Source organism: Bubalus kerabau, chromosome 3, assembly GCF_029407905.1.
Source record: "Bubalus kerabau isolate K-KA32 ecotype Philippines breed swamp buffalo chromosome 3, PCC_UOA_SB_1v2, whole genome shotgun sequence".
NCBI lineage: Eukaryota > Metazoa > Chordata > Mammalia > Artiodactyla > Bovidae > Bubalus > Bubalus kerabau.
In genome coordinates, this window is record NC_073626.1 from 67,303,374 (window position 1) to 67,327,854 (window position 24,481).

General features: G+C 37.7%; 1 protein-coding gene across 1 annotated transcript in view; it reads left to right on the forward strand.

The window, feature by feature from the left end:
- Positions 1 to 18,992, forward strand: part of FRZB (frizzled related protein) — a 34,209-nt gene extending 15,217 nt beyond the window's left edge. Inside the window, exons 3-6 of the mRNA XM_055572007.1 lie at positions 10,321 to 10,386; positions 14,143 to 14,347; positions 14,737 to 14,800; positions 17,742 to 18,992. Coding sequence (XP_055427982.1) covers positions 10,321 to 10,386; positions 14,143 to 14,347; positions 14,737 to 14,800; positions 17,742 to 17,858 — 452 coding nt within the window. The 3' untranslated portion in view covers positions 17,859 to 18,992. The remainder of the gene's footprint in view (positions 1 to 10,320; positions 10,387 to 14,142; positions 14,348 to 14,736; positions 14,801 to 17,741) is intronic.
- The last annotated feature ends 5,489 nt before the right edge of the window (positions 18,993 to 24,481 follow it).

The window sequence follows — 24,481 nt, forward strand, 5'->3', positions numbered from 1 at the left end:
CAAATTTGTCGTTGTTCAGTTGCTAAGTGTCTGACTCTTTGTGACCCCATGGACTACAGCACGCCAGACTTCCCTGTCCTTCACTATCTCCCTGAGTTTGCTCAAACCCATGTTTATTGAGTCAGTGATGCCATCTAACCATCTCATCCTCTGTTGCCCACTTCTCCTCCTACCCTCAGTCTTTCCCAGCATCAGGGTATTTTTCAATTTATTTCCTACTAATCTGGGGAAGGATTCCAATTTTTTTTCCTTTGGTGCAATGTTTGTTCACTATAAAGTCTGAATTAATTTGTGGTAACTTCGACCCTTTATTTGAAAATAAAATTAGGATAGATAAAAACAATATTTTGTAATTACATAGTAGCTTACCTGTAGCTCAGTTGGTAAAGAATCTGCCTGCAGTGCAGGAGACCTGGGTTCGATCCCTGGGTTAGGAAGATCCCCTGGAGAAGGAAATGGCAACCCATTCAGTATGCCTGGAAAATCTCATGGAGAGAGGAGCTTGGTGGGCTGCAGCCCTTGGGTCACAAAGAGTCGGGCATGACTGAGCAACTAACACTTACTTACTTACTTACAAATATATGCTTTTTTCACTGTTTTCAGTATTGGACACTTTGGATGAATACTCATTCCGAAGAATTCTTCTCCCTGGGCTATTACCCAAATTGTCCTAGTTCTTCTCTTCCTGTCCCCTAGCTGTGGGTGTTCCCCAAGTTTCTAGACTTGGCCTCTGCTCCTCCTTACAATGAGTTCTTCCTCTTGGAAGCCATCCAGCTACATAGGCTGGATGCTACATGTTTCACCTCCAATAAACATTTCTACCTGGGCAATCTGTTTGTACTTCAAAGGGTATGTATTCAATAATTTTCTTTTCATTAAAATTTTACCCCTTGCAACTTTTGTTTTAATATGTGGCACCATTGTTTTTCCAGATCCTCAACACTTAAACCTCATCGTCCATCTACCAATAAACTCTTTAGTCCATCCGCTCCAACCATTCATCACAAATGTGATGACCACCCCTTGTACTGGCATACTCGATGCCAAGAGCAGGGAGGGAGTGAAGGAGTGAACAGTTGATTGCACTTTTCTCCCACCTCTTTTCTGTGTGGTTGGCATCGGGTAGATGCATGATGTCCTGTAAGACCTACTTTGCTTTTCTCTTAATTGACCTCTGTGGTTTTTGGCCATGCCGTATGACTTGCAGGGATCTTAGTTCCCTGACCAGAGATTGAACCCGGGCCTCAGTAGTGAAAACTTGATGTCCTAACCACTGGACCACCAGGGAATTCCTTCTTAATTGACTACTTTAGAGTACCTGTACAGCACAAAGCTAGCATTTCAGATCTCACAGGAGAAAACAGGCATGCTGCATTGGTTCTCTACATTTTGTGTATCCCAAATGACTCTTGGATCCAGAAACCTTCTGAAAGGCAGTTTATTTAAAATTTTCCAAAGATAGAAATCCTAAAGAAATAAAACTAAATTTCCTTTTCTTTTTAATATAACGTTAGTTCCCTCAATCTTAAGCAATTCCCTTTTACAAAGTGCAAATTACTATGAATTGAGACCTTTATTGCAATATTTGAGGTTTGTTTTTTCAGCTAAATTGAGCAGATGTTAGTTTTGCTTTTTAAAGCTTTATTATATTACCTGAGTTCACCAATTGACTTAATTGCATTTTCCATATACGGCTCTAATCCAGAATAAAATCTAATATGATATTCTTTGCCTAATGTGTATGTTTAGGAAATAAATATTAAACACATAATGAACAGCCACTAAGTCATGACACACTTTATTTTGGAAAAATGAAAGGAATTCATATAATTATGAATTCGTATGTTAATTTACTTACAGTAAAATGCAGAATTCTTAAGTGTATGGCATATTGAACTTTCACAAATATATATACCTGTGTCTGTATCACCCAGACCAAGATAAAGAACATTTCCATCTCCCTTGAGAATTCCCTTGTGCCAACTCAATCACCCACCCCACCATGAGTTGAGCACAGGTCTGATTTTTATTACCATGGATTAATGTTGTTTGTTCTTCAGCTTCATGCAGGTGGAATCATACAGCACATACTCTTTGTGACTGGCTGCTCTTGTTTTTGTATAATGCTTTTGAGATTTACCCATTTAGTTATGTGCATCATTTTATTGTGGAATAGTTTGCCTTTGTGTGAGCATAATACCAATATGATTTCTAAATTCTATTTTTTATGCAGTTCTCCCCAAACTAAATATAATAATCTAAATTAACTTTCTAGGTCCAGGAAAAATTTGGCAGATTTTTATCCTCAAACTTACAGATTTTTTTTTTGTTGGAAAATTTTCTCTTCTGTTTCATAAACTGCTCTTAAATTTGCATAAAGTATTTACTGATCTTTTTGCTTGTTTATATATAACTAGTACTACCAGCTAGCATCCAATGAGTGATTAAATACCAGGCAGTGTGCCAAATTCTTTATGTGAATTACTGTTTAAATTCTTATAATAACCTGAAGGGGTAGCCAATGTTAGTTTAGGAATGGGTATTGTAACTTGCCCAAGGCAACATAAGCAAAGAGGGACAGAGCTGGGATTTAAACTCATGTGTCCTTAATCAATTTGCCATACTCTCTTGTGCTAATGCTTATTATTAATATAATGGCCACATACATGATCATTCTGGCTTGCTAACTTTGATTCTTCAAATTTCAAAAATGTACATAATAGTTCAAATGGACTTCCTACATCAGGACAGAAATTAGCTTTGTGAACTTGACTCAAAATAGCAGAGTCAGGCACTATTGAAAAAAATCCCATTACTTTGCTTACTTATGGTAGGTACCACAGTTCTTGCAGGTGGCAAGCAGCCTTGGGAAAATATTGCTTCTCTTACTCATTAAATGGTCTTTACAAATGAAGGATTGGGATTCCCAGTGAATCTTAGGCAAAATTAAATCCGACGTTTATGGGCCATTGTGTGCTGCTGCTGCTGCTGCTAAGCCGCTTCAGTTGTGTCCGACTCTGTGCAACCCCATAGACGACAGCCCACCAGGCTCTCCTGTCCCTGGGATTCTCCAGGCAAGAACACTCGAGTGGGTTGCCATTTCCTTCTCCAATGCATGAAAGTGAAAAGTGAAAGTGAAGTCGCTCAGTCGTGTCTGACTCTTCACGACCGCTTGGACTGTAGCCCACCAGGCTCCTCCGTCCATGGATTCTCCAGGCAAGAGTACTGGAGTGGGGTGCCATTGCCTTCTCCCCATTGCGTGCTAGGTACTGTGAAAGGTATTTTATGTTTATTATTTAGTTCTCTCAGTAATTCTGCTGATCTGGTATCTAAAAAGATACCACTTTTTAGATATTAGAAGTTACATAAATAGTAAGGCATGGAGCCTACATTCACATCCAGCTGTGTCTGATCATAAAAGTCTATCCTTTTAATCAAGGCATTTTCTGAACTCTGCCTCAATGGTATAGACCTACTTAATGGTATAGATCAGCATGGTTCCTGATTCTGTAAGAGATGCATTGTTGTTCTTTTAAAAATTTTTCTGGACTTCCTTGGTGGTTCAGTGGCTGAGATTCCCGGGTTCGATCCCTGATCAGGGAACTGAATCCCACATGCACCAGCTAAGAGTTCACATACCACAACTAAAGATCCTGTATGCTTCCACAAAGACTGAAGACCCCTTGTTCCACAGCTAAGACCTGGTGCAGCCAAATAAATAAATAAAGTAAACAAATATTTAAAAATAAAAGTGTTTTTTCATCATTGAAATCAGGACACGAGGGTTCTGTTTTCTTGTCTGTTTTTGTTTTTTTTTTTAATGCACCAGGAATAATAATATCCTTTAGATTTTCAATAAAGTGTCCATTTCATGACTTATAATTTTGGGAAGAGAGAATGTAGTCCTAGGGCTGGAATCCAGGCATGTTTCACTATCTCTTTGTTTTTAGAAGGGTAGTGAAACTGATTTATGGAAGGTCTAGTGATAAATTGCCTATCCTCCATTAAGCTCTATCTGTACATGTTCCATAATGGCCCCCATCTCTGTTGCCATTTTGATGACTTTGATGATAAAGATCATTCATTTAGTGCACTGACTTCTTTACTTCACTAAGCTGTTTGTTCTGCCCCAGCCATCTAGTTCCAGGGGCACATTCTGATCTATAGTGCCAGCTCTGTAATCCTAATTTCAAGTATACCCTTCTTTGCCTACCATCTCTTTTCATCCCAGCAGATTTGCTCTAGTTTCATCATTGCTATAATTTTACTCCCCTGGGACTGCCTGTTCATCATATACCACTTACTATTATTGTTCAACCCTAACCTCCTTGCCTACCTGAGATTTCATGAGCTATTGTAATACCCATTCCCTTGAAAATACCTTCAGTTCATTTGCCAATCTTTTCTTCTGCCATAGTCATCTGACAAATTCTCAACTCTCGTTGCTGGAGAAAATTACTTAGCTGGGGTGGCTGGTTTTACTTTAAATTCAAGATAAAATTCGAATACATAATCAGCATTGCCTAGCAGTACTACCTTGTATCTCTAGAAAGTTTGCCTTCCACTCAATAACTGTTTTATACTTTCACTTCTCTCCTTACTCTTCCATACCCTGCTTCTTTTAGCCCCTCATTTCCTGCAGCGGATAATTTCATTCTTTAATGAGAAAGTAAAAGCTATCAGAAGGAATTCTTATCACCTTACCAACAGATTTATAAGCTGTCAACATCAGTACCCCTTTCTCCTTTTTATTCTTATGCAGTGGATGGAGTGTTCCTCTGATTTTCACCCATCTTTTCCTTGCCACCTAATTTTATTTTTGGCCATGTCATGCTAAATGATCTTAGTTTCTTGACCAAGGATCAAACTCATGCCTCCTGCAGTGAAAGTGCAGAGTCTTAACCACTGGACTGTCGGGGAAGTCCCCTTGCCAACCGAAATTGATAGACCTCCTTTTCTCTTAAGTCATTTGAACTTTGAGGGTGTTCTCCTCAAAGAGAGCTCACCTTTTTTCTTGCAACACCATCTTCTTTCAGGTTTTCTTACTATACTCTCCTGTGTTTCTTCCTCATTTTTGGATGCTCCTTCCCAGATAGTGACTTCTTCACTATCTTATACATAAAGATGCAGTTCCTACCAGGATAACAGCTGATCTTTCAGGTTTCAAGCTTTAATGCCATTTCCTTAGAGGACTTTGAAGACCAGACTAGTGTAGGTCATCAAGTTGTATGTTCTGATGACACATTGTACTTTTCTTTCATAACATGTATTATACGTGAACATAGATTATTTTGTGTGTGATTATTTGCTCAATGTCCGTATCCTGTTCTGAATTGTCTGTGTTGCTCATCAGGTGTCCTATATGCCTGGCACAGAGCTTGGCATGTAAGAGACATTCAGTAAATATTTGTAGAATGAATGAATTATGTAAGTGACTCAAAACATTCAACAAATGTTAATTCTCTTTTCCTTTCCCATCTCATATTTAGAGAAACATAGTTATCCCAGGGTTGTAGAGTCAGAAAACACTCTTTCTGTAGAAGAAAGGCAGTTCTATTATGTGATAGATATTGACATATGTTTAAATTATTTAAGCCATGCTCATAGACACCATTTATAGGCAACGGGAAGTATAGATCTGGATCTCAGTAAAGAACTCAGAGTTAACGATCATAATATTTAATTTTTTACATCTGTTTTTAAAAATTGTTTTGGTCTGCTCCTATGTGTCTTAAAATGGAGCGAAGTGGACTTCCAGGATCAAATACAAAACATATATTTCATTTCGTACAAATTAAAATTATTTAAACTCTGACCCAATTAGAAAGAACCAATATTAAGAGTTATAGTAGAAATTGTAACACAAATAGAATCATATTTTCTTTTTTTCCCCTACTTTTTAAAAATAAATCTTGAGCACAGATCTAAGACCTTTTCCAAAAAAAGCAGAAAAATATTCACTAACAGTAGTATTCCGAAGTCATGGGACATGAAAAGTTATAGGGGTTTTGGAATCTGCCAAAGTTAATTATAGTCTTACAGCTCTGGAGGAGACCCAAGAGAAGTCAGTTTCAAACAAAGGTCAGGATTAGTTAGAAAGTTGTATCACACTTAAGCTTGAACTCAAACAAGGTTGCCCTAAATAGTGGAGGTTCAGTGAGCATCAAATTTCAAAATTGTCAGATACTTATAACTTTTAGATCTTGTAAAATTATAGAACCCTTTAAAAAAAGACTGTTGTCCTTGTGTGTTTTCAGTAGGTGAGCTGATTTTTATGTGTAAACAAATGAATAAAGAAGGATGTGGTGACTTCTACTTAGAACTGTCTCTAAGAAGCCCCAGTGTTGAGAGAGTGAGGCTGTTCCAGCTCAAACACTGCAGTACACAGTAGGGCAGCCCCCCAGAATTGCAGACCAGATTGTATGCAGCGCTGGGCATATTCATTTTACAGACTCACATGCATTCTACTGGGGTAAACTCATGTTCATACTAGGATAATGAACAGCTTTCAGTTTCACTAGCAGAGAAGTAGGAGATCATTGATTCTAGAAGAGAAGCTGAGAGAACCCAGCTAGAGGACTGAGAGTTGCCCACGAGAGTTTCCTGGTCCTGCTCCAAGGATGCTGTGGGATATAGGACCACATGCTGTTATGTGACTCAAGGGGGTTGGATTTAATCCTAGACTGGAGGCAATGAATTGCTAATATTAAAACCTTCCCCACACTTGAAGAACTCTTGCCACTTTATTTTGTCGCAGCCAGCCTCTTTAAATTTTCCGTATTTTTCCTCAGATAAGAGCACCAAAGCAGTTCCTTTATATGTTTTTCTTCTCAACAGTGAAATGCAAGCAAATCGATACCTATTGGTCTTTGTGCAAAGCTCAGTAAAAGAATGGATTTTACTTTGCCACGACAGCGGAACAAAACTTAGACGTTGTACCATTTGGAAGCTGGGGGAGGAAGACTACTGGCAAGATTATTGGTGAATTAAAGTACATATGATGGTGATGCTGCTGGCCCAATACAAATCAGATATCAGCTATTGTTAGTAAACAAAAAGAAACTGTTGCAGTCTGATTTAGGGTGGCTAATACATGCAGCATATGCCTCCATGATTTTTTTTTTTTGCCATTTCCCAATTCTTGGGCTTTCAGGGATATATATTTAGATATGAATAGAAATATTTTACAAGAAAGATAATCCTCCAGAACTGTTGATCTAAGATATACTTTTCATGAATACCCTCAGATATGAATATGTTTGGGTTGAGTCAGCATAAATAAGTGGAAGAAGGTTCGTCTGTATTTGAGCCTTGTGGATATAAAATTCCATCCTCCTTTTTACTCTGCTGTTTTATTGAGCTACTAAATACTTCAACTAGACAGATATTTGCTTCTAGCAAGAGCTAGGGATAGGCACACAGGAAAGGCCTTAAGTACACAGTATGGCATTTCTACCTCTGAGGCCAGCAGGAGAAACAAGTGCATTGGGAGGAACAGAATTCAGTCCAAAGAATATAATGGATATATTAGGTCATTAGCTATTAGGAGTCTAGCTAGTATATGTAGTTGTACATATGGTTGTGCAAATATCTACTTGAAAACTTCCTAAGTTATTTTACAATATAATATTTTGGAAAAAATCTCTACCTGGAAGTTTTGTGGAATCCATTGTTTATGCTTCAAGTAATCATATTAGAATCAATCCAGTAATAGTTGGTGTATTTTTCTAAATCTATTTAATTGGCAGTTGGTGTATTTTTGCCAAGAATTTTTTATTAGAACATGTGCAGATTTCTGAAGAATTACAAATATGTAGATAATTTATCTTCATGTATTATTTTTAGTGCTGCTACTGCTAAGTTGCTTCAGTCATGTCCGACTCTGTGTGACCCCATAGATGGCAGCCTACCAGGCTCCCCCATCCCTGGGATTCTCCAGGCAAGAACACTGGAGTGGGTTGCCATTTCCTTCTCCAATGCATGAAAGTGAAAAGTGAAAGTGAAGTCGCTCACTCGTGTCTGACTCTTAGCGACCCCATGGACTGCAGCCCACCAGGCTCCTCCGTCCATGGGATTTTCCAGGCAAGAGTACTGGAGTGGGGTGTCATTGCCTTCTCCAATCTTCTCCTTCTCACTATTTTTAGTGAGTAGTATCTATTTTTAAAGAGATAGAAAAGCACAAATCCATATCTATATGTAGGTGAGGATAATTTGTAAGTCAAAGACTACAGCATTTATTTCTTCGGAAATAGTCTCATCTCAAGAATCTCTCTTTTAAAAATGTGTAACATTTTGGTACAAAAGAAAGCAGCTGTACGGTAGAACTAGATAACTTTTCAGTTTGTTTTAAATGGGAATACAAACGCTTTGCTAATAAAAACATCATTTTTTGAGGAATCTTCTTCAAATAGCAACCAGCACTGATATGACCTGTTGTCTATTGAGATCGTTATTCCACATAAACGGTGTTAAAAATTATCTGCAGAATCAGAGCGCTGCTGTGTGTAGCTCTGAGGACACCCTCGGCTCTCTCCTGGGTGAGAACAGCGGAGCTGCTGCTCCTGCTTTGGAGACCCGTGCTTGTCCCCAGGAGACATGCTTATCTCTAGAGCTGAAAAGTGGAGAAGGCGATGGCACCCCACTCCAGTACTCTTGCCTGGAAAATCCCATGGACGGAGGAGCCTGGTAGGCTGCAGTCCATGGGGTTGAGAAGAGTCGGACATGACTGAGCGACTTCACTTTCACTTTTCACTTTCATGCATTGGAGAAGGAAATGGCAACCCACTCCAGTGTTCTTGCCTGGAGAATCCCAGGGACGGGGGAGCCTGGTGGGCTGCCATCTATGGGGTCGCATAGAGTCGGACACGACTGAAGCGACTTAGCAGCAATAGCAGCAGAGCTGAAAAGAGGGTAGTGAGGTGCTGTTCTCCGAAGGACTGCTACTTCAAACACATTATCCGCGAGTTTAGCTGGAAATAACATTTATTATGATAAGGAAGGGCTTCCCTGGTGGTTCAGATGGTAAAGAATCTGCCTGCAGTGTAGGAGACCTGGGTCCGATCCCTGAATCAGGAAGATCCCCTGGAGAAGGGAATGGCCACCCACTCCAGTATTCTTGCCTGAAGAATCCCATGGACAGAGGAGCCTGGTGGGGCTACAGTCCTAGGGTCACAAAAAGTTGGATGTGACTGAGTCACTAACACACACACAGACACACACACACTTAGAAAACATAATGTCAAAGTGTCAACAAAAACTTTTGCTGTTTGCTGGTCTCCATGCTAACATGAAACACTTTTAAACAAAAAAATTTTTGTTGGCTTCTTTTCTGTGATTCACGTGCCCAGAAATCTTTACCTAAACAAATGCTTTCTCAGGTAATTGTGTATTATTCTCAATTTTTATGTTCACTCTAATGACTAAGATTTTATTATGGTTATGATGTACACATGAGGTGTATTTCTTAGCCAAGTAATCTATCATAAACAATATAGTAATCTACTCTCTAAGATGTTAAATGATTTATCCTATATATGAAACACTTTGAGATAATTAAAACTTTTATTACATATGCTTGTATTATATTAGATAGAAAATGTTCTGGTCACTACTCACTAGATATTTAAAAAACACAGAGCATCTTATTTCAAAATATGTATATAGTAACTTCCTCCTGTAAACATAAAACTACCATTGAGTTTAATACCAGTTATTCTGCCTATAGAAAGTGCTCATGAGAATCACTCTGTTGTACACCTGAAAGTATTATTATAATGTAGATCATGTATACTTCAATTAAAATTTTAAAAAATTAGATCCAAAAAAGAAGGAGGTCATGCCTCTTAAGAACTTCAAAAAGTCCACTGGGTTATAATAATATGTGCTTATCTTATTGTGTTGATTTTAGATCCAAAAGCTAATATTTGGAGGTGCGTTGCATAGTCTGTCAAATGTCTGTGAGGGCAGGTGGCCTTGAGCAGGGGTAACTAGTTACTGAGCTTAAGCATGACTTGCCTCTCGGGTGGCACTCATTCAGCTGCCTGAAGCACTGAGCGTGTCTCTTTCAGGGTTCTGGGGGCATGCTCTCTTCATGCATGGTGGGGTACAGGGTTTCCTCAGGATTGGGACCTTTGACATTGAATAGGCAGCTCTGTAGACAGAACAAATGTGAATGTAGTTGTAGGAGAAAAGGACCAGGCACAGAGAATATGAGCTTCCTTTGCTACTAGATTTGGGTCTGATCTTACCAAAAACTGCATAAACAAAAGAGAGCTAATGTTGAACTTTTGCTCATAATAGATAAAATGTTATGTTTTCTAGAACGCTGCAAATGTAAACCAGTCAGAGCTACACAGAAGACCTATTTCCGAAACAATTACAACTACGGTAAGGATAACTCGGTGATCGATTTACGAACTGCTAGGTTCAGAAAGGGGTTCGTGTGCATGTGTAGATTGATAGAACAACTTACGGATAAGGCTTAAAAACACACAAGGACAGCTTTTAAGAGCATAATCTCTCTGTTCTAAACAATTGAAATGTCTCGTGGGCACTATTCTTGACAAATGCTTGATTTGGGGGATGCATTTCAGGCAGCACGGCTGGCATCTTAGAACCATGCAGTGACTCACACAGCAGTTGAGAGGGGCTCTCCCCTCTCTGATAGGCCGGCAAGGATATGGAGCTGCATGGTCATCGGTTGTGATTCATTGGGGTCAACAGTCAGGGGCTGTAAACCGAGCACTTCAATGCATAAGGAGTGGTTAAAAGAGTCAAACTGGATTTTTCCAAACATTCTGTCTCATGGAAAACATTGACAGAGTTGGAAAGTAACACGGAGTTTGTTAGTATTCAATGAAATGTTGTGTTCTTTGAAAAAGTATTCAAGGAAATGTTTTGTTATCTAGCCTGACCTAGACATGTGCTGTTCTGATAAGCAAAGTATTAACTGAAGAGCTACCAATCTAAATGTAGCTGACAAATTTAACTGGAGGAGGAAAAGCTTCTGTCTCTGTGCCAGGTAATGTGTTAGGTGGTTTCCATACACTGTCTTAGGTGATTTTCTCAACTGCACCATGAAATGTTATATTATCCCTATTTTATCAGTGATTATTGAACCTAAGTTATCCTTCCTTTAATTATTCAGAATGTACTCTTGGATATTCAAATGCTTCAGAGTCACAAATATCAATCACGGTTATACTTAGAAGGGTCAATTAATAGAGTTTTCTAGTTGATAAAATAAGCAACAAATCAGTATTTGCTGTATTCTGTTGGCATTTTATTATGATTCTTCCACTCTGGCATTTATGAGATTAATAAAGTTCATGTTACTATCTCTGCCAAAGACTGTCAGTGTTGAGTAAGTGAATAAACACGGCAATTAAATGGATTTATAAAGTGCCTTCATTACTAAAATGAAGGCTTTATTATTCAGTTTACTTCAGAGAATATAGCACACACACAACAGAATTATTCCTCCTTTTCTATTATTTGGGAATTGGAAGGAGAGAAATGGATAAATCTCTGTAAGAGTAACCTTTGATATCTTTGAAAATACTGTATATTGAAAGATATCAAGTAAAAAATTCAGTGTAGTTAAATCTCTTTAAAATAAATATACCTAGTTCCTCAAATTTTTCTTCAATGGATTCAATTTTTATTTTTTGTTTACTAATTATCTTTAGAGGAATCTATAGTTTCTCTTAGCCAATGGTAGACACACTTTCTAAGGTGGAAATGTAAGAAATCAGATGCCTGGCTGCTGATCTGAGGACACTATCCTCTATAAATTGATGTGAAATATCACAAGGAAAGGAAACTTTTAATTTTTAGGAGATTAACTTTGTAAGATTGAAAAATGCTATATGAACTTTTAAGTTAATGAAGAGTTGTGTTAAAGACAAAAACATAAAAAATTTTATATTGGGAAATTCTACTTAGTTTGTATTTGTTTTACTTATTATTAATTTTTACTTTATCCAGTCTTAGTGCTGCAATGGTTAGTGTTACTATTTTTGTTAAAAGATAAAATGGTTACTAATGGTTACAAGTCATAGGAAGAGAAAATCTTCCAACAAGGTAGCCCAGTGAGTATTATAACAGAAATAGGATACAGATCACAGGTAGTGGAAAAAAGATAATTTCTTTCTCATAGTTAAACAATAACTAGATTTCCCATAGTTTACGAATTTTCACTTCTCTAAGTCTTACTCAGAGCTTCTTTGACAAAGACAGACACTGAAATTATAAAAGAGAAGGAAAACTCCTGAAAATATATTTTAAATTTTAAAATATGTTGATTTTTATCTTTCTTAAATATCTACGTGTGTCTATTGAGAAAACAAACTGGAGGTGGGAGCAAATTGATAATTCAGATGAAACCTCTGCTTCATTCAGATTAATTCAGGTAAAAGCTCTTGAGCTTTGACAAAATTACTTGAATAATAAAGTAAGCCTTGTAGAGAGGTATTTACTTTGGAGTGGGTACATGTGCTAAAAATTTCTAATGAAAATAGTAGACGCACTGGGTAAATAAATCATTAGTTTGAGAACGTTTGCACAGCTCACTAATCTCTAATAGCTGATGAATGCTATGAAGCACAGTCACATAAGCCAGGACACACAAAAATGTGTGCTAGCCGGGGCTGTGAATCTATCATCTGGTTCTCCCAAATGACATTTCAAAAAGGGCAACCTTATCTTTTGTAAAAATAAGAATAGAACACTCATAAAAAAAGACCCCTTCACTCAGAAATCACACCAAGCAGAGAGGCTGGCAGTTACATTTTGCTTGCTATAAGCCCTCATACTTGAGACAACTAATTCTCTGAAGATTGAAATACCTGTGAAGCAAAATTGAGGTTTTGTTCTAAAGTTTTTAGAATTAGTAGCTTAATTCTTATTGTATGTGTGTTGTACTGGTGGAATGTTATTGAATAAATTTCTGTATGGAATTGAGGCATTGATGGAGGGCAATGGTTTATTAGCTGGCTTTATATTTTCATGGATTACTTTTTCCTTTGTAGTCCAAAACCCCTAAAATATGTGGGAAGGAACTCAGATGAAAGTGGTTGGCAGATATGTGCCTAAGAGGCTTTTAAAAAGTACATTCATTTGGATATGTTGTGTTTGCTTCTGTATAAAGTCCATGGATATTGAACTAGAGCAATGAGGCTGCCTGGGCAAAAGCTGTTGGCTTCTTACTAATTGACATTTTTTGCTTCTTCCTAGGCCTTTTCAAAATCCCCTTAGGAAAAAAAGTAAAAAGCTCATTTACCCGAAGTAGGAATCTAAAGAATTTGGCTCTTCCAAAGGAGAGAAATACAGAAAAGAAGCAGAACAGTGCTTTCTATATTCTGAGTCAAATGTTTTGAATTTGCAACTGAATTTATTCTTTTTAAAGCAGTTTTGTCTTTATTTTGAGAAGTCAAGCCCAACCTTATGAGATAAACTGGCTGCCAGAATACCCACTGAGACAGTAGATTAATGCAATTGACGTGTTAGACCGCATTTCATAGCACATGAGTGGGACAGTTTTTATTCAAGCAGAAAATGCAGTATACCTAAACCAGAGTATGAAAGATAGTCTGTACTGAAGAAAGGAGCTGATGTCTGAACAGTGAGCTAAGATGAAGAGGGTGGAAAGATTGCAGAACTAGCCTGAGAACATCATAGAATAGGACAGCTTTACGACATTAAAGAAAACCCTAACTGGTTAGAAAATCTATTAATAGACCTGATGGAAAAAATGCTGACAGTGAAACAAAGCATATTTAGGTGGTAGGTCTTTACATATAGTGAAACTGACATGGTTTAAATTCCTCTTGGCACAGTTGAAACTGTACATATCTAAACAGTTCTCATCATGAAATACACGCACACATGTATGCATATACACACACAAATATAAACGTTCATGCAAATTTGCAGGGGTCAGGGGTGAATATTATGGGGGCAGGTGTTCTGTAGAGTGTGTTACTCACTACTGTCTAAGGAGGCTATATCTGCTTTATTTTTTCTCTCCATTCATTGAACATCAAGTGGATATGAATTGACTAGAAAGAAGTCTACTTGTCTTTTTTGACTGGGGCACCTATTGTGTATCATATTGCCATATCGGCTTTATTGTCTTTTATCCAGTCATTCGGGCTAAAGTTAAAGAAATAAAGACCAAGTGTCATGATGTGACTGCAGTCGTGGAGGTGAAGGAGATTTTAAAGGCTTCTCTGGTAAACATTCCAAGGGAGACTGTGAACCTTTATACCAGCTCTGGCTGCCTGTGTCCTCCACTTAACGTTAATGAGGAGTATCTCATCATGGGCTATGAAGATGAAGAGCGCTCCAGGTAATTCCCTCCTTAAGAATTCAGAATAATTTCTATGCACATCCTATTCTTATTGCATTTCTTTAGAGATCTGACTCTGGGGGTTGCTCTTTGGGATCTGTCTACCTTCTGGGGAATTAAAGATCAGTTTTAGTTGGAGCCTTCAATTCATGTATTAGATAGGAAAGTATATGTGGGAAATTTCTAGGTGTGCATTTTTCTGGGGAGAGGGATCATAATTTTGTTTGTTCTTAAACGGGCCCATGACTCCCAAGTAGTTGAGAATTACTGTTCTAAAACATGGCTGTCCCTTTCTAGTATAAACAGTATGTGTTTCTTGACAATGATTCCTTGTATTTTTCAGTAATATGTTTTAATTTTTCAAAAATGGCTGCTTCTTTAAAATACAGATTACTGTTGGTGGAAGGTTCTATTGCTGAGAAATGGAAGGATCGACTTGGTAAAAAAGTTAAGGTAAGCCTAAATTTTATTTTATTATTTATTTATTTAATTGTAATTTATTTATTTATTTGGCTGCATTGGGTCTTAGTCGCCCAATGGGGATCTTAGTTGCTTGAGTAGGGCTCAAACCTGCATTGGAAGGTAGATTCTTATCCAGTGGATCACCAGGGAAGTTCCAGCCTGAATTTTATATTAAAAGTGATATGCAGAAAATTAAAGTAGAAAGCCAGCCGTTTGTCATTTAAACAAAATAACTACCTTCAACTACATGAAAAATATTAAACCCTGATGTGTGTGTGTGTGTGTGTGTGTGTGTGTGTGTGTATTACAGACATTACAAAGTCAGGTTTTGGAATATTAAATATATATATATATTTTTTTTTTATTTAAAAACCCAACTTTGTAATGTCTGTTTCATTTAAGGAGCACATTCTCTGTATGTGTATCAGAGATCTAGCTTCAGATACCTGACTTCTCACAGTGGGAAATCTAGCTGTAGTTAGTCCAGCCTTGTTCTTGTGGCTTCATATTCTCAGTAGAGCTCCAGGCTCCTTCTAGCTTATTTTTAAATAAGCTAGAAGATATTGTCATTTTTAAAGATATTGCTTCCACAATCAAGTTTAGCTGGAGGTCATAGCATGGCTGCCCCACCTCTACATCATACCTACATTTCAGGGAAAAAGAAAAGGAGGTAAAAAGAGATTCCAAGCGTCCTACCCAACCACATATTACTTAGGACTGGGTCCATCCCTAGCTGCAAGAGAAGCTGGAAAATATAGGGTTTTGTTTTATTTTTTAGCTGGATATGTTGATTCCTTGAACAATTGCAGTTCTGTGAGTCAGAGAAGATGGAAAGAATAAAGCATGAGTAGAAAACTGTGGGTATTGTCCCAATGTATAGACACCAGTTCCTATGTACAAAGTGCAGCCACGGTCATCTGTATATAAGAGATCTGACCAAATTAGGTTCTTAGAGCAGTAATGTAGCTTTATTTTAAAACCAATGACTCTTAGATTCTGCAAGTGATGCATTTAAAAAAAAATACAGTAAACCACCTTATTATAGAAGGTATCGTTTCCTTTTACTAAGTAAATCTGTTTCAACAAAAGGAATGTGGGGGAAGTATTCAGAGGGATAAAGAATCAAAAAGGGTGTGTGTGCACGGGTGTGTGTGTGTGCACATGTGCACGCACACATGCATTGGCAGGATGGGGAGGGGAGAGTAGGAATTGTACTAGACATAATACATCCTCTTCCTTCTGTGAGTTTGAAGGCTTGGGAAACATTTATGGGGTAAGTTAAACACCCCTGGGCAGTTTATCTTATACATCTGGCACTTGACATAGCAGACACATTTCAGTTTAAGTGACCTACAAAAATACAGAGGGCATTATTTTGCAGGGAGAAAAAACCCTCTAATACGCTCTTTTATTCCCCTGAGTATTATGTCAAAAGTGTGATGTATTTCAAGTTTACTTACGAGAATTCTCTATTTGTGTCTCTTTTCAATTTGTTTGGTGTCTGTTAAAAAGTGGCTCTTCTTTAGTATGTGGGAATCTCTTACTGTCCTTTTAATTCGGTTTTCTGCTTGCTAATGCAGGTAGGAATTTGTCCTAAATTCCTGTACCAGTTGGAAAAGCTTTCAGCATCATTGCTGCAAAGCATGTAACATGGCTTGCTGCTTCTCTTTTGGTACCAAAACAATTATCATCATGTAAAGATACAGGACATCATGGCTTGTTGGTCCTGTTCCTTAGTTGGGCAAGCATTTTTTTTTCATGGCTTTCTACAGGGAGCTCTCAGTTATTATTGTGAAATCACTTATAGTTTCATCTGGTTGCTGATGGGAAGAAATAACTGGAGTAATTTTTAATTCTTACTGTGGTTTTCCAGTCAATTTTGAGGATGTAAAGAAGAATTTTATGAAGGATATTGTTTTTTTTTTCCAAATAAGAATTGTCCTTCTCAGCTGATTTTTTTTTTTTTTTTGCTCTCTGGGATAGATCAAGAGCAATAAAAATTTTTTTTTATGGTCTTGCCATGCAAAAAAAAAAAAATTAACCTAAGTCTCTGTTATGTTGTTCCAATCAAGATGTTTCACTTGCCTTGGGGAGTTGAAAATCAGACTTTTTTTTTTTAAATATGGAAACCCGATAAGATTGTGGAGTAAAAATGTGCTAAAATGAAGAATTACTGAAAGTAATTGAAAATTGAGAATTTGTTATGTACTAGGAATTTCATATATAACTCTTATTCTTATTTACTACCTATAATATCCATAATATAACTTCCTTTTAATTTATTATATTACATGTGAACATTATTGAAGTTGTCAATATGAAATATTACTAAACTTGATTGTAGTTATTAAAACCATTTGTGATGTGGTCCTTTATAAAACTTAGAATGAGGACAGAAATGTGTTCTGTTTTGTTGTACTTGGTAGATGTAACTTGGAAAGATATTTTTAAAGTACCCCGTCCTCTCTTCCCACTTTCAGTTTTTTCACTGCTCAAATCACTTAGGTTTAAAAGGCTGTGCTCTTATGTGTCACAAGAGAAGAAAATAAAAAATAGCACTTTCTTCAAATTCTCTATGGAAATCTCATATTTGTTGATCACCCATGAAGTACCAGACTTGTGTACGTTACCTCAGGAAATACCCACAGATATCAGTGTTTATTTCTGTCACCATTTACTGACATGGAGATTTTAAGTTTAAAATTTGATATGAAACCATTACTGATATGTTATAGGTGGCCAGTTTTTCAAATTAAAGTATGACATTTACATAGCTTCCACCTCATTGCTACCCCTGGGACATAGATTATACTTTTGGAAAAGTAGTAAAATGCTTTTGAGATCTGATTTTGCAGTCCTAGTTGTTAGAATAATAGAAATGATGGCCCTGGTAATATGTGCTTGTGACTGTTCTCTGTTTTAAATTTCACAGCGGTGGGATATGAAGCTCCGTCATCTTGGACTGAATACAAGTGATTCTAGCCATAGTGATTCCACTCAGAGTCAGAAGCCTGGCAGGAATTCTAACTCCCGGCAAGCACGCAACTAAATCCTGAAATGCAGAAAATCCTCAGTGGACTTCCTATTAAGACTTGCATTGCTGGACTAGCAAAGGAAAATTGCACTATTGCACGTCATAGTCTATTTTTTAGCCACAAAAATCAGGTGGTAACTGATATTACTTCTATTTTTTCTTTTGTTTTCTGCTTTTCTCCTTCCCCCATTCCCTTTTTTGTGGTCTGAGTACAGATCCTTAAATATATTATATGTATTCTATTTCACTAATCATGGGAAAACTGTTCTTTGCAATAATAATAAATTAAACATGTTGATACCAGGGCCTCTTTGCTGGAGTAAATGTTAATTTGCTGTTCTGCACCCAGATTGGGAATGCAATATTGGATGCAAAGAGAGATTTCTGGTATACAGAGAAAGCTAGATAGGCTGTAAAGCATACTTTGCTGATCTAATTACAGCCTCATTCTTGCATGCCTTTTGGCATTCTCCTCACGCTTAGAAAGTTCTAAATGTTTATAAAGGTAAAATAACAGTTTGAAATCAAATGCCAACAGGCAGAGCAATCAAGCACCAGGAAGCATTTATGAGGAAATGACACATGAGATGAATTATTTGCAAGATTGGCAGGAAGCAAAATAAATAGCATTAGGAGCTGGGGATACAGCATTTTGCCTGACTGAGAAGCACAACTGAAGCTAGTACCTGTTGGAGTGTTAAGAGCAGCATTTTTCTTTTGACAATACATTTGATTTGTTTGTGAATATATTGATCAGCATTAGAGCAGTGGATTGTGACCAGACATCAGGTGTTATCAGCATAGCTCTGTTTAATTTGCTTCCTTTTAGATGAACGCATTGGTGTCTTTTTTTTTCTTCTTTTAAAATAAATCTCCCTTGCTGCATTTGACCAGGAAAAGAAAGCATATATGCATGTGCACCAGGCTGTTATTTTTAAGATATGTAGCTCTATAAAATGCTATAGTCAAAAGATGGTAAAATGTACAAGATTCTGGGTGTGTGTATTCATGTGTGTGTGTCCCCATACACTCACACTCAAGCTGAACTGAACGACAGGCCTGTGCACTGGCCTGCACTTTATCATTTGGATTTGTGCTGTTTAATGCTCAGTAAAATATGCTTAATAAAAGGAATTATGGTTGTCAGGAGAGAGGTGATTCTGACTTTTGAAACAAATGCTCACTTTCATTACCCAAGGTGCAGTGGGATCCCCTAGGGACCATGGGGAACAAATGATGCTCTTACTTCTTCCTCCAGTAGGGTTCTTTAAAGCCTGTGCCCAAAATCTGAAAGTCTCATTCTCTTAAATTTATATAGTTGATATTAGTAGAACCAAATTTCTAAGTTGTGGGGTGCTGGAAACACTTATGAAGCAAATGGTTTTGTTTCCTTCCATAAAAACAAACCTGCAAGAATGCAATTCATTCCTGAACAAGTTTCCTAAAATAGTAGATAATGCATCCACATTCTCTCTTTGGAAAGGAAGAGAACGCGCCCTGCCTTCTGACTAACTCCCAGGCCCCAACACTCTCCCTGATCCCAGAAGGAGTTCTCACCTTCGCTACAGCAGGGCCACCTAGTCTTTGAGCTGCCCTATGGTCGCTTTGAGGTATTGTCACCACCTGCCTGTTGGGCTTTATTCTCAGGTGGCTAAGACAGGTCATCTGTTTCCAGATGCTGATGTTGTAGCCCAGAAAGGGGAGTTTGGGTGTCATGGGGTGGTAGTGAAGTCCTGCCGAGGAAGTACTGCACCTCAGTGTTCATTCTGACTTCAACTTGAGCTTCAGGGACTGAGGACTGGAAAACAACACTTCTGCATTCTGCTGTTTGTCTCCTGCCTTTTTCATGTTACCGATGGGGAGAAGGGCAAGCAATCACTGCAGGAGATTCAAAGGAACTGGTTTCTCAGATCCGCAGAATGTCATCAGCTCTTCCAAACCTTAGGAAGAGGAATTTAAGTAGCAAAATCTTTTGATGTTCAGTGAAAGCCACAGATGTTTCCAGCTCCTCCAGTTTTCTTTTTCTGGGGAGAAGGAAATAATATTTGTGTAGAGATTTGATACAATTTATGCTCAATACATATACAAGTATGATATTTATAAGCAAAAGAGGACCAGAATTTAAGATTCGGCAGTGTTTTTTTTTCCACTTTCCATTTGGCTCATCAGTGTGGGGCTCTGCCAGTTACGGTTTTTAATGGTATAAGGTCCAAGAATAAAACACATTTGCTTTCGCAGTTTGGTAGTTGCAATGTCTCCATTAATAAATTATGGATAGGCCTCTTTGAAGGTGTCATGATTTTTTATCTTAATGGTCACATTTCTAATCAGATTGCAAAATCATTTCTACTCTCTAATTGCCGTATCAGAAATACATTTAATTAATGCCCCTCCATGGGCTTTTCTGACAGGTATTAACTTTCAAAGCCACTAAAATTTTAATACACACGTTTCCTTGTCAGTAACCTTGAGATTTACAAATTTAATATTATATTTCTTTGGAAAATCTTGTTCACCTTTAGGATTTTGGTTTTCCTAGCCAAATAACAATATCAAAATGATGTTTTAGATGCAGGCTGAATAAACTAACAAAAATTAAGATAACAGCAAACTTGGATTCTCTTCACGGATATGTGAGTGTTTCACTGTGTCTCAACCAGAGTGTAATCTGATTCAGTGCCATATGTTGCGCTGAGCATTTGGGGGTGGGGTGGGACAAAGCCATGTCATTCCACATCTGCTATAGATTAAGAAAGCAAATACAAAAATTATAATCACTGCGAGTAAATAGCACTACTTACTGTCTTATGCAAGACATTATTTGCTATTATCTTTCAACAAGTAAAATTACTGAAAAGTATTTCAAGAGTGGTATTTATTTAGACAGAATTTTAATATTTTAATCATACAAACTTTCAGGAACCTGGGTGAAAATGAGGTAAAGCAGAGATTTCTAATACTGTTATTGAAATCCAACCGATAGGATTTTAAAATATGGTTACCAGCTGTACTAATATTACCAAAAACAGTATAGTTTTACCTTTGATAATTTTCCTCTTTAGGGTAATAATGCCTGGTAGTGGCTCAAGCACTCTACACAACACTGGCATGTATATTACCTCACGTAATCCTTGCAAATCTGTGAAAGAGGAATTGTTATTTCCATTTTACAGAGAAAGAAATCAAGAATTTAGAACTTCAGAGTTATGTAAGTAGCAGAGCTGGGCCTCAGACCATCTTATTCTTATTCCCCAGTTATATGTTTTTCACCATTGCAATTGCTAATAAAAAAAATAAAGAGTAGCACTGAAACATACTCATTACCATATGTAAAAGTGATAGCCAGTGGGAATTAGCTGTGTGATGGAGGGAGCTCAGATCCTGTGCTCTGTGACAACCTAGGTGGGTGGGATGGCGGTAGGGGAACCGTGTATACCTATGGCTGATTTATGTTGGTGTATGGGAGAAACTGGGGCTTGCCAGGTGGCCCAGTGGTAAAGAACCCACCTGCTAATGAAGGAGACATGAGATATGCAGGTTTGATCCCTGGGTTAGGAAGATCCCCTGGAGGAGGGCATGGCAACACACCCCAGTCTTCTAGCCTGGAGAGTCCCACAGACAGAGGAGCCTGGCAGACTGTGATCCATAGGATCACAGAGAGTCAGACACGACTGAAGTGGCTGAGCACGCACGCATGGCAGAGACTGACACAATGCTGTAAAGCAATTACCCTTCAATTAGAAACAAAAAGAACCGTGCTTCCTGATGCTGTAAACACCCAGAGCCATCAGCCTGGAGCTAGAGCTGCCCACACTGCTTTCTCCTTAGAGACATTGCGTCATTCAAAATGGCCCCCTTACCATACCTTGAAAAGAGGTTTGCTAGGGCACCTGGATTCAAATTCTCTCTTTGTAACGGACTGGCTGTTTAGTGCACACTCCACGTTCTAAGATCAGGTGAGCTGAGCTGGCTGGAGCCTGTTGGGCAGTGCCTAGAGCATGGGAGGTGTCAGAACTGTTTCACCTTTTACTTCTGAATACTCTCTGTGAGGTGCTCAGTCCTCAAACAGGGCTCTCCCGAGTGCTTAACCAGAGAAGAAAAGTGGCTTCCAAGAGATCCTATCCCCTGCCCTGCTCTCTCCTCCATCTTTAAGATGCCAGACTCAAACCTTGCCCCCACCCCTGCAACTCATCCTCAAGTTGAAGAGAATTGAAATGGTTTTCTTTTTCCTCCTCCAGCCAGGCAGATGTGCTTAGAAAGTAACATGATCAGGAGACAAGATGAATACTTACTCAGTTTTTTAAAAGATAAGATTTTGTAAAAATAACATAGTACTCAATTCTACAAATGTATCACTGGTATTTCAAACATGATTAATTTTGGAAACCAACCAAAATGCTTTTTCAATCACTTTTAAATACAGAGGACAGTAAACCTATAGAAAACTTCTATCTTTGTGCTGGTTATCTCAATGGAGATGTCAGCTTCTAAACTAATTCACTTAATCTTTCAATGCTAAAGTGGAATTGGGCTTTTATACTTTACTATTATCCATTATAAGCATGAAGTAAGAAGTTACTTCACATCAAGGGACAAAGCAGGTCAAACAGTTTTCTCTTAATTATTGGTAAAAGTTTGTCTCTCCAAAAAAGTTATTGTTCATGGTTTAGGTGAGCAAGGAGAGACCTCTGGCAAAGATACGTGTTCTCAATATGAGCTGAATTCTGTCAGAGGAGCTTCTTGGTGTTTTTTGTTTCCTGGGGAGTTCCAGAAATACTAAAATTATATCAAGACAAAGTGTTTATGTTTCAAAAGTGCAGGCTCTGCATTCCAGGCTACACACTGAGGGTTCTCAAAACAGAGGCAGCTTTTATTGAAACTTGGAAATAAGGATAACTCACAAGGACTTGGACTAGTACATACTGGAAAAATAGAAGATAACCCAAGAGCCAGCTAAAAAGGGAACAAGCTAACCCAGGAGTTTCATGGTAAATACTTAAGACTTTGTGGGTCATGTAGTCTCTGTTGCAAGCTCTGCTACTGAGGTTCAAAAGCAAACACTAACATTACATACATGAGTGAGTTCTGTTCCAATAAAACTTTATTTACAAAGACAGGAGGTAGGCTGGATTTAGCCTTTGGGCTATAGTTTGCCTGTCTTCGTGGATCTAATCAAATGCTCCCCACCTAGTGTGAATTATTTCATCATTTGTTGGATTTAATTAAATAGATGGTTTTGGTAGCATAGAGAAATTAACTACTAAGAAAAGTTAGATTTGTGCTTAAGGAGAACTTTGCTTAAAATTTTACCATTAGAAGTTCAGTTTATGTGTTGAACATTATTCTCTTTAGGAATCTGCTTAAAATGCAAGGGCTTAGGAAATATATCCTTAGTATTAATTAAATACTAACTAATATATTAATTAGTACTAATAACTAATATTAATTAAGTACTAACTAATATATCCTTAGTATTAATTAAGTAGCTAGGGCTGAAAGAGGCCCTAGAAGCTGCCAGAGAATACATAGTACCTAGCATAAAGAAAAGAGGATTGAAAGGGGAGAGCCATGAAAGGGAGGTGTCTGTCTCCTGGCTTTAAACAGTTATTCATAGGATCCATTTGACCATCCAATAATATTTTTTTGTTGTTGTTCCTGCAAAGCCACATTCTTTAGGAATAAAGTCCTGCATGAATGAGTGCTCAGATATCCAGACCGAGGGTGCCACTTCGTTCACTGCACACCCATTCAACAAACACAGATTTTGTTGCAAGGCTCAGGGCTAGGAAATGAAGGTAAGAAGTGGAATAGGATAATCCAGCAGGGAAAAATCCACATATAATACAAAATGGCAGAATCTACAAAAGAAGCAAGAACAAAGGGCAATTCTTTTTAAAAGTCCCTCAAACTGCCGGTCTCATTTCTCTCCAGCCCTCCCTCCAGTTCATTCTAGTTCCATGTATTGAAATGTGTTCCTAGGGCTAATTATTCCTTATTTTTAAAGCTGGTGTGACAGTAATAGTGAAAAACTATAAATATGATGGTTGGTAGTTGGTATAAACCTTACTTACTCCTTGCTATTTCCTTAACATTTCCATTAAAGTTGCTCAAACTAGAAAAAGATACTAGGAAGTGTTGTTCATGCATTAAAACCCCCTTGTGTGTTTAACCCATTCACCATAAGCTTGATTTACAACAGCTTCCCTTGCTTGATGAATCCCACATGCCCCATAATTTAAACATCTTAATGTGCCTCTCACTGGAGTGCCTTTTTATTTGAATTTAAATTGATTCTGAAACTGCTCCCAGTCAGAAGTTTGTGTTTGGTAAGCCGTAGCTTACAGTGGAATATGGTCACACCAAGGTCCAATCTGCAAGGTATCGGATGGAGGTTCAATTGCTACCATAATTAACCTAGTTCAGGTTAATTTAACCATAGAATATATACTCCGGCGACTGTTTAATCTGCCACAAATAAATGAATAGCAAAGATCCTGAGCCACTTGACAACTGAAATACAGTTTGTTCATATACATATAGAAGAACCCCAAGTTCATTTCTGGATTTGTGCAACTTATGCTTTTTTAAAGAATATTCAATAGAAGGCAGACAAGATTTTTGTAGCATTCTAAACTTGA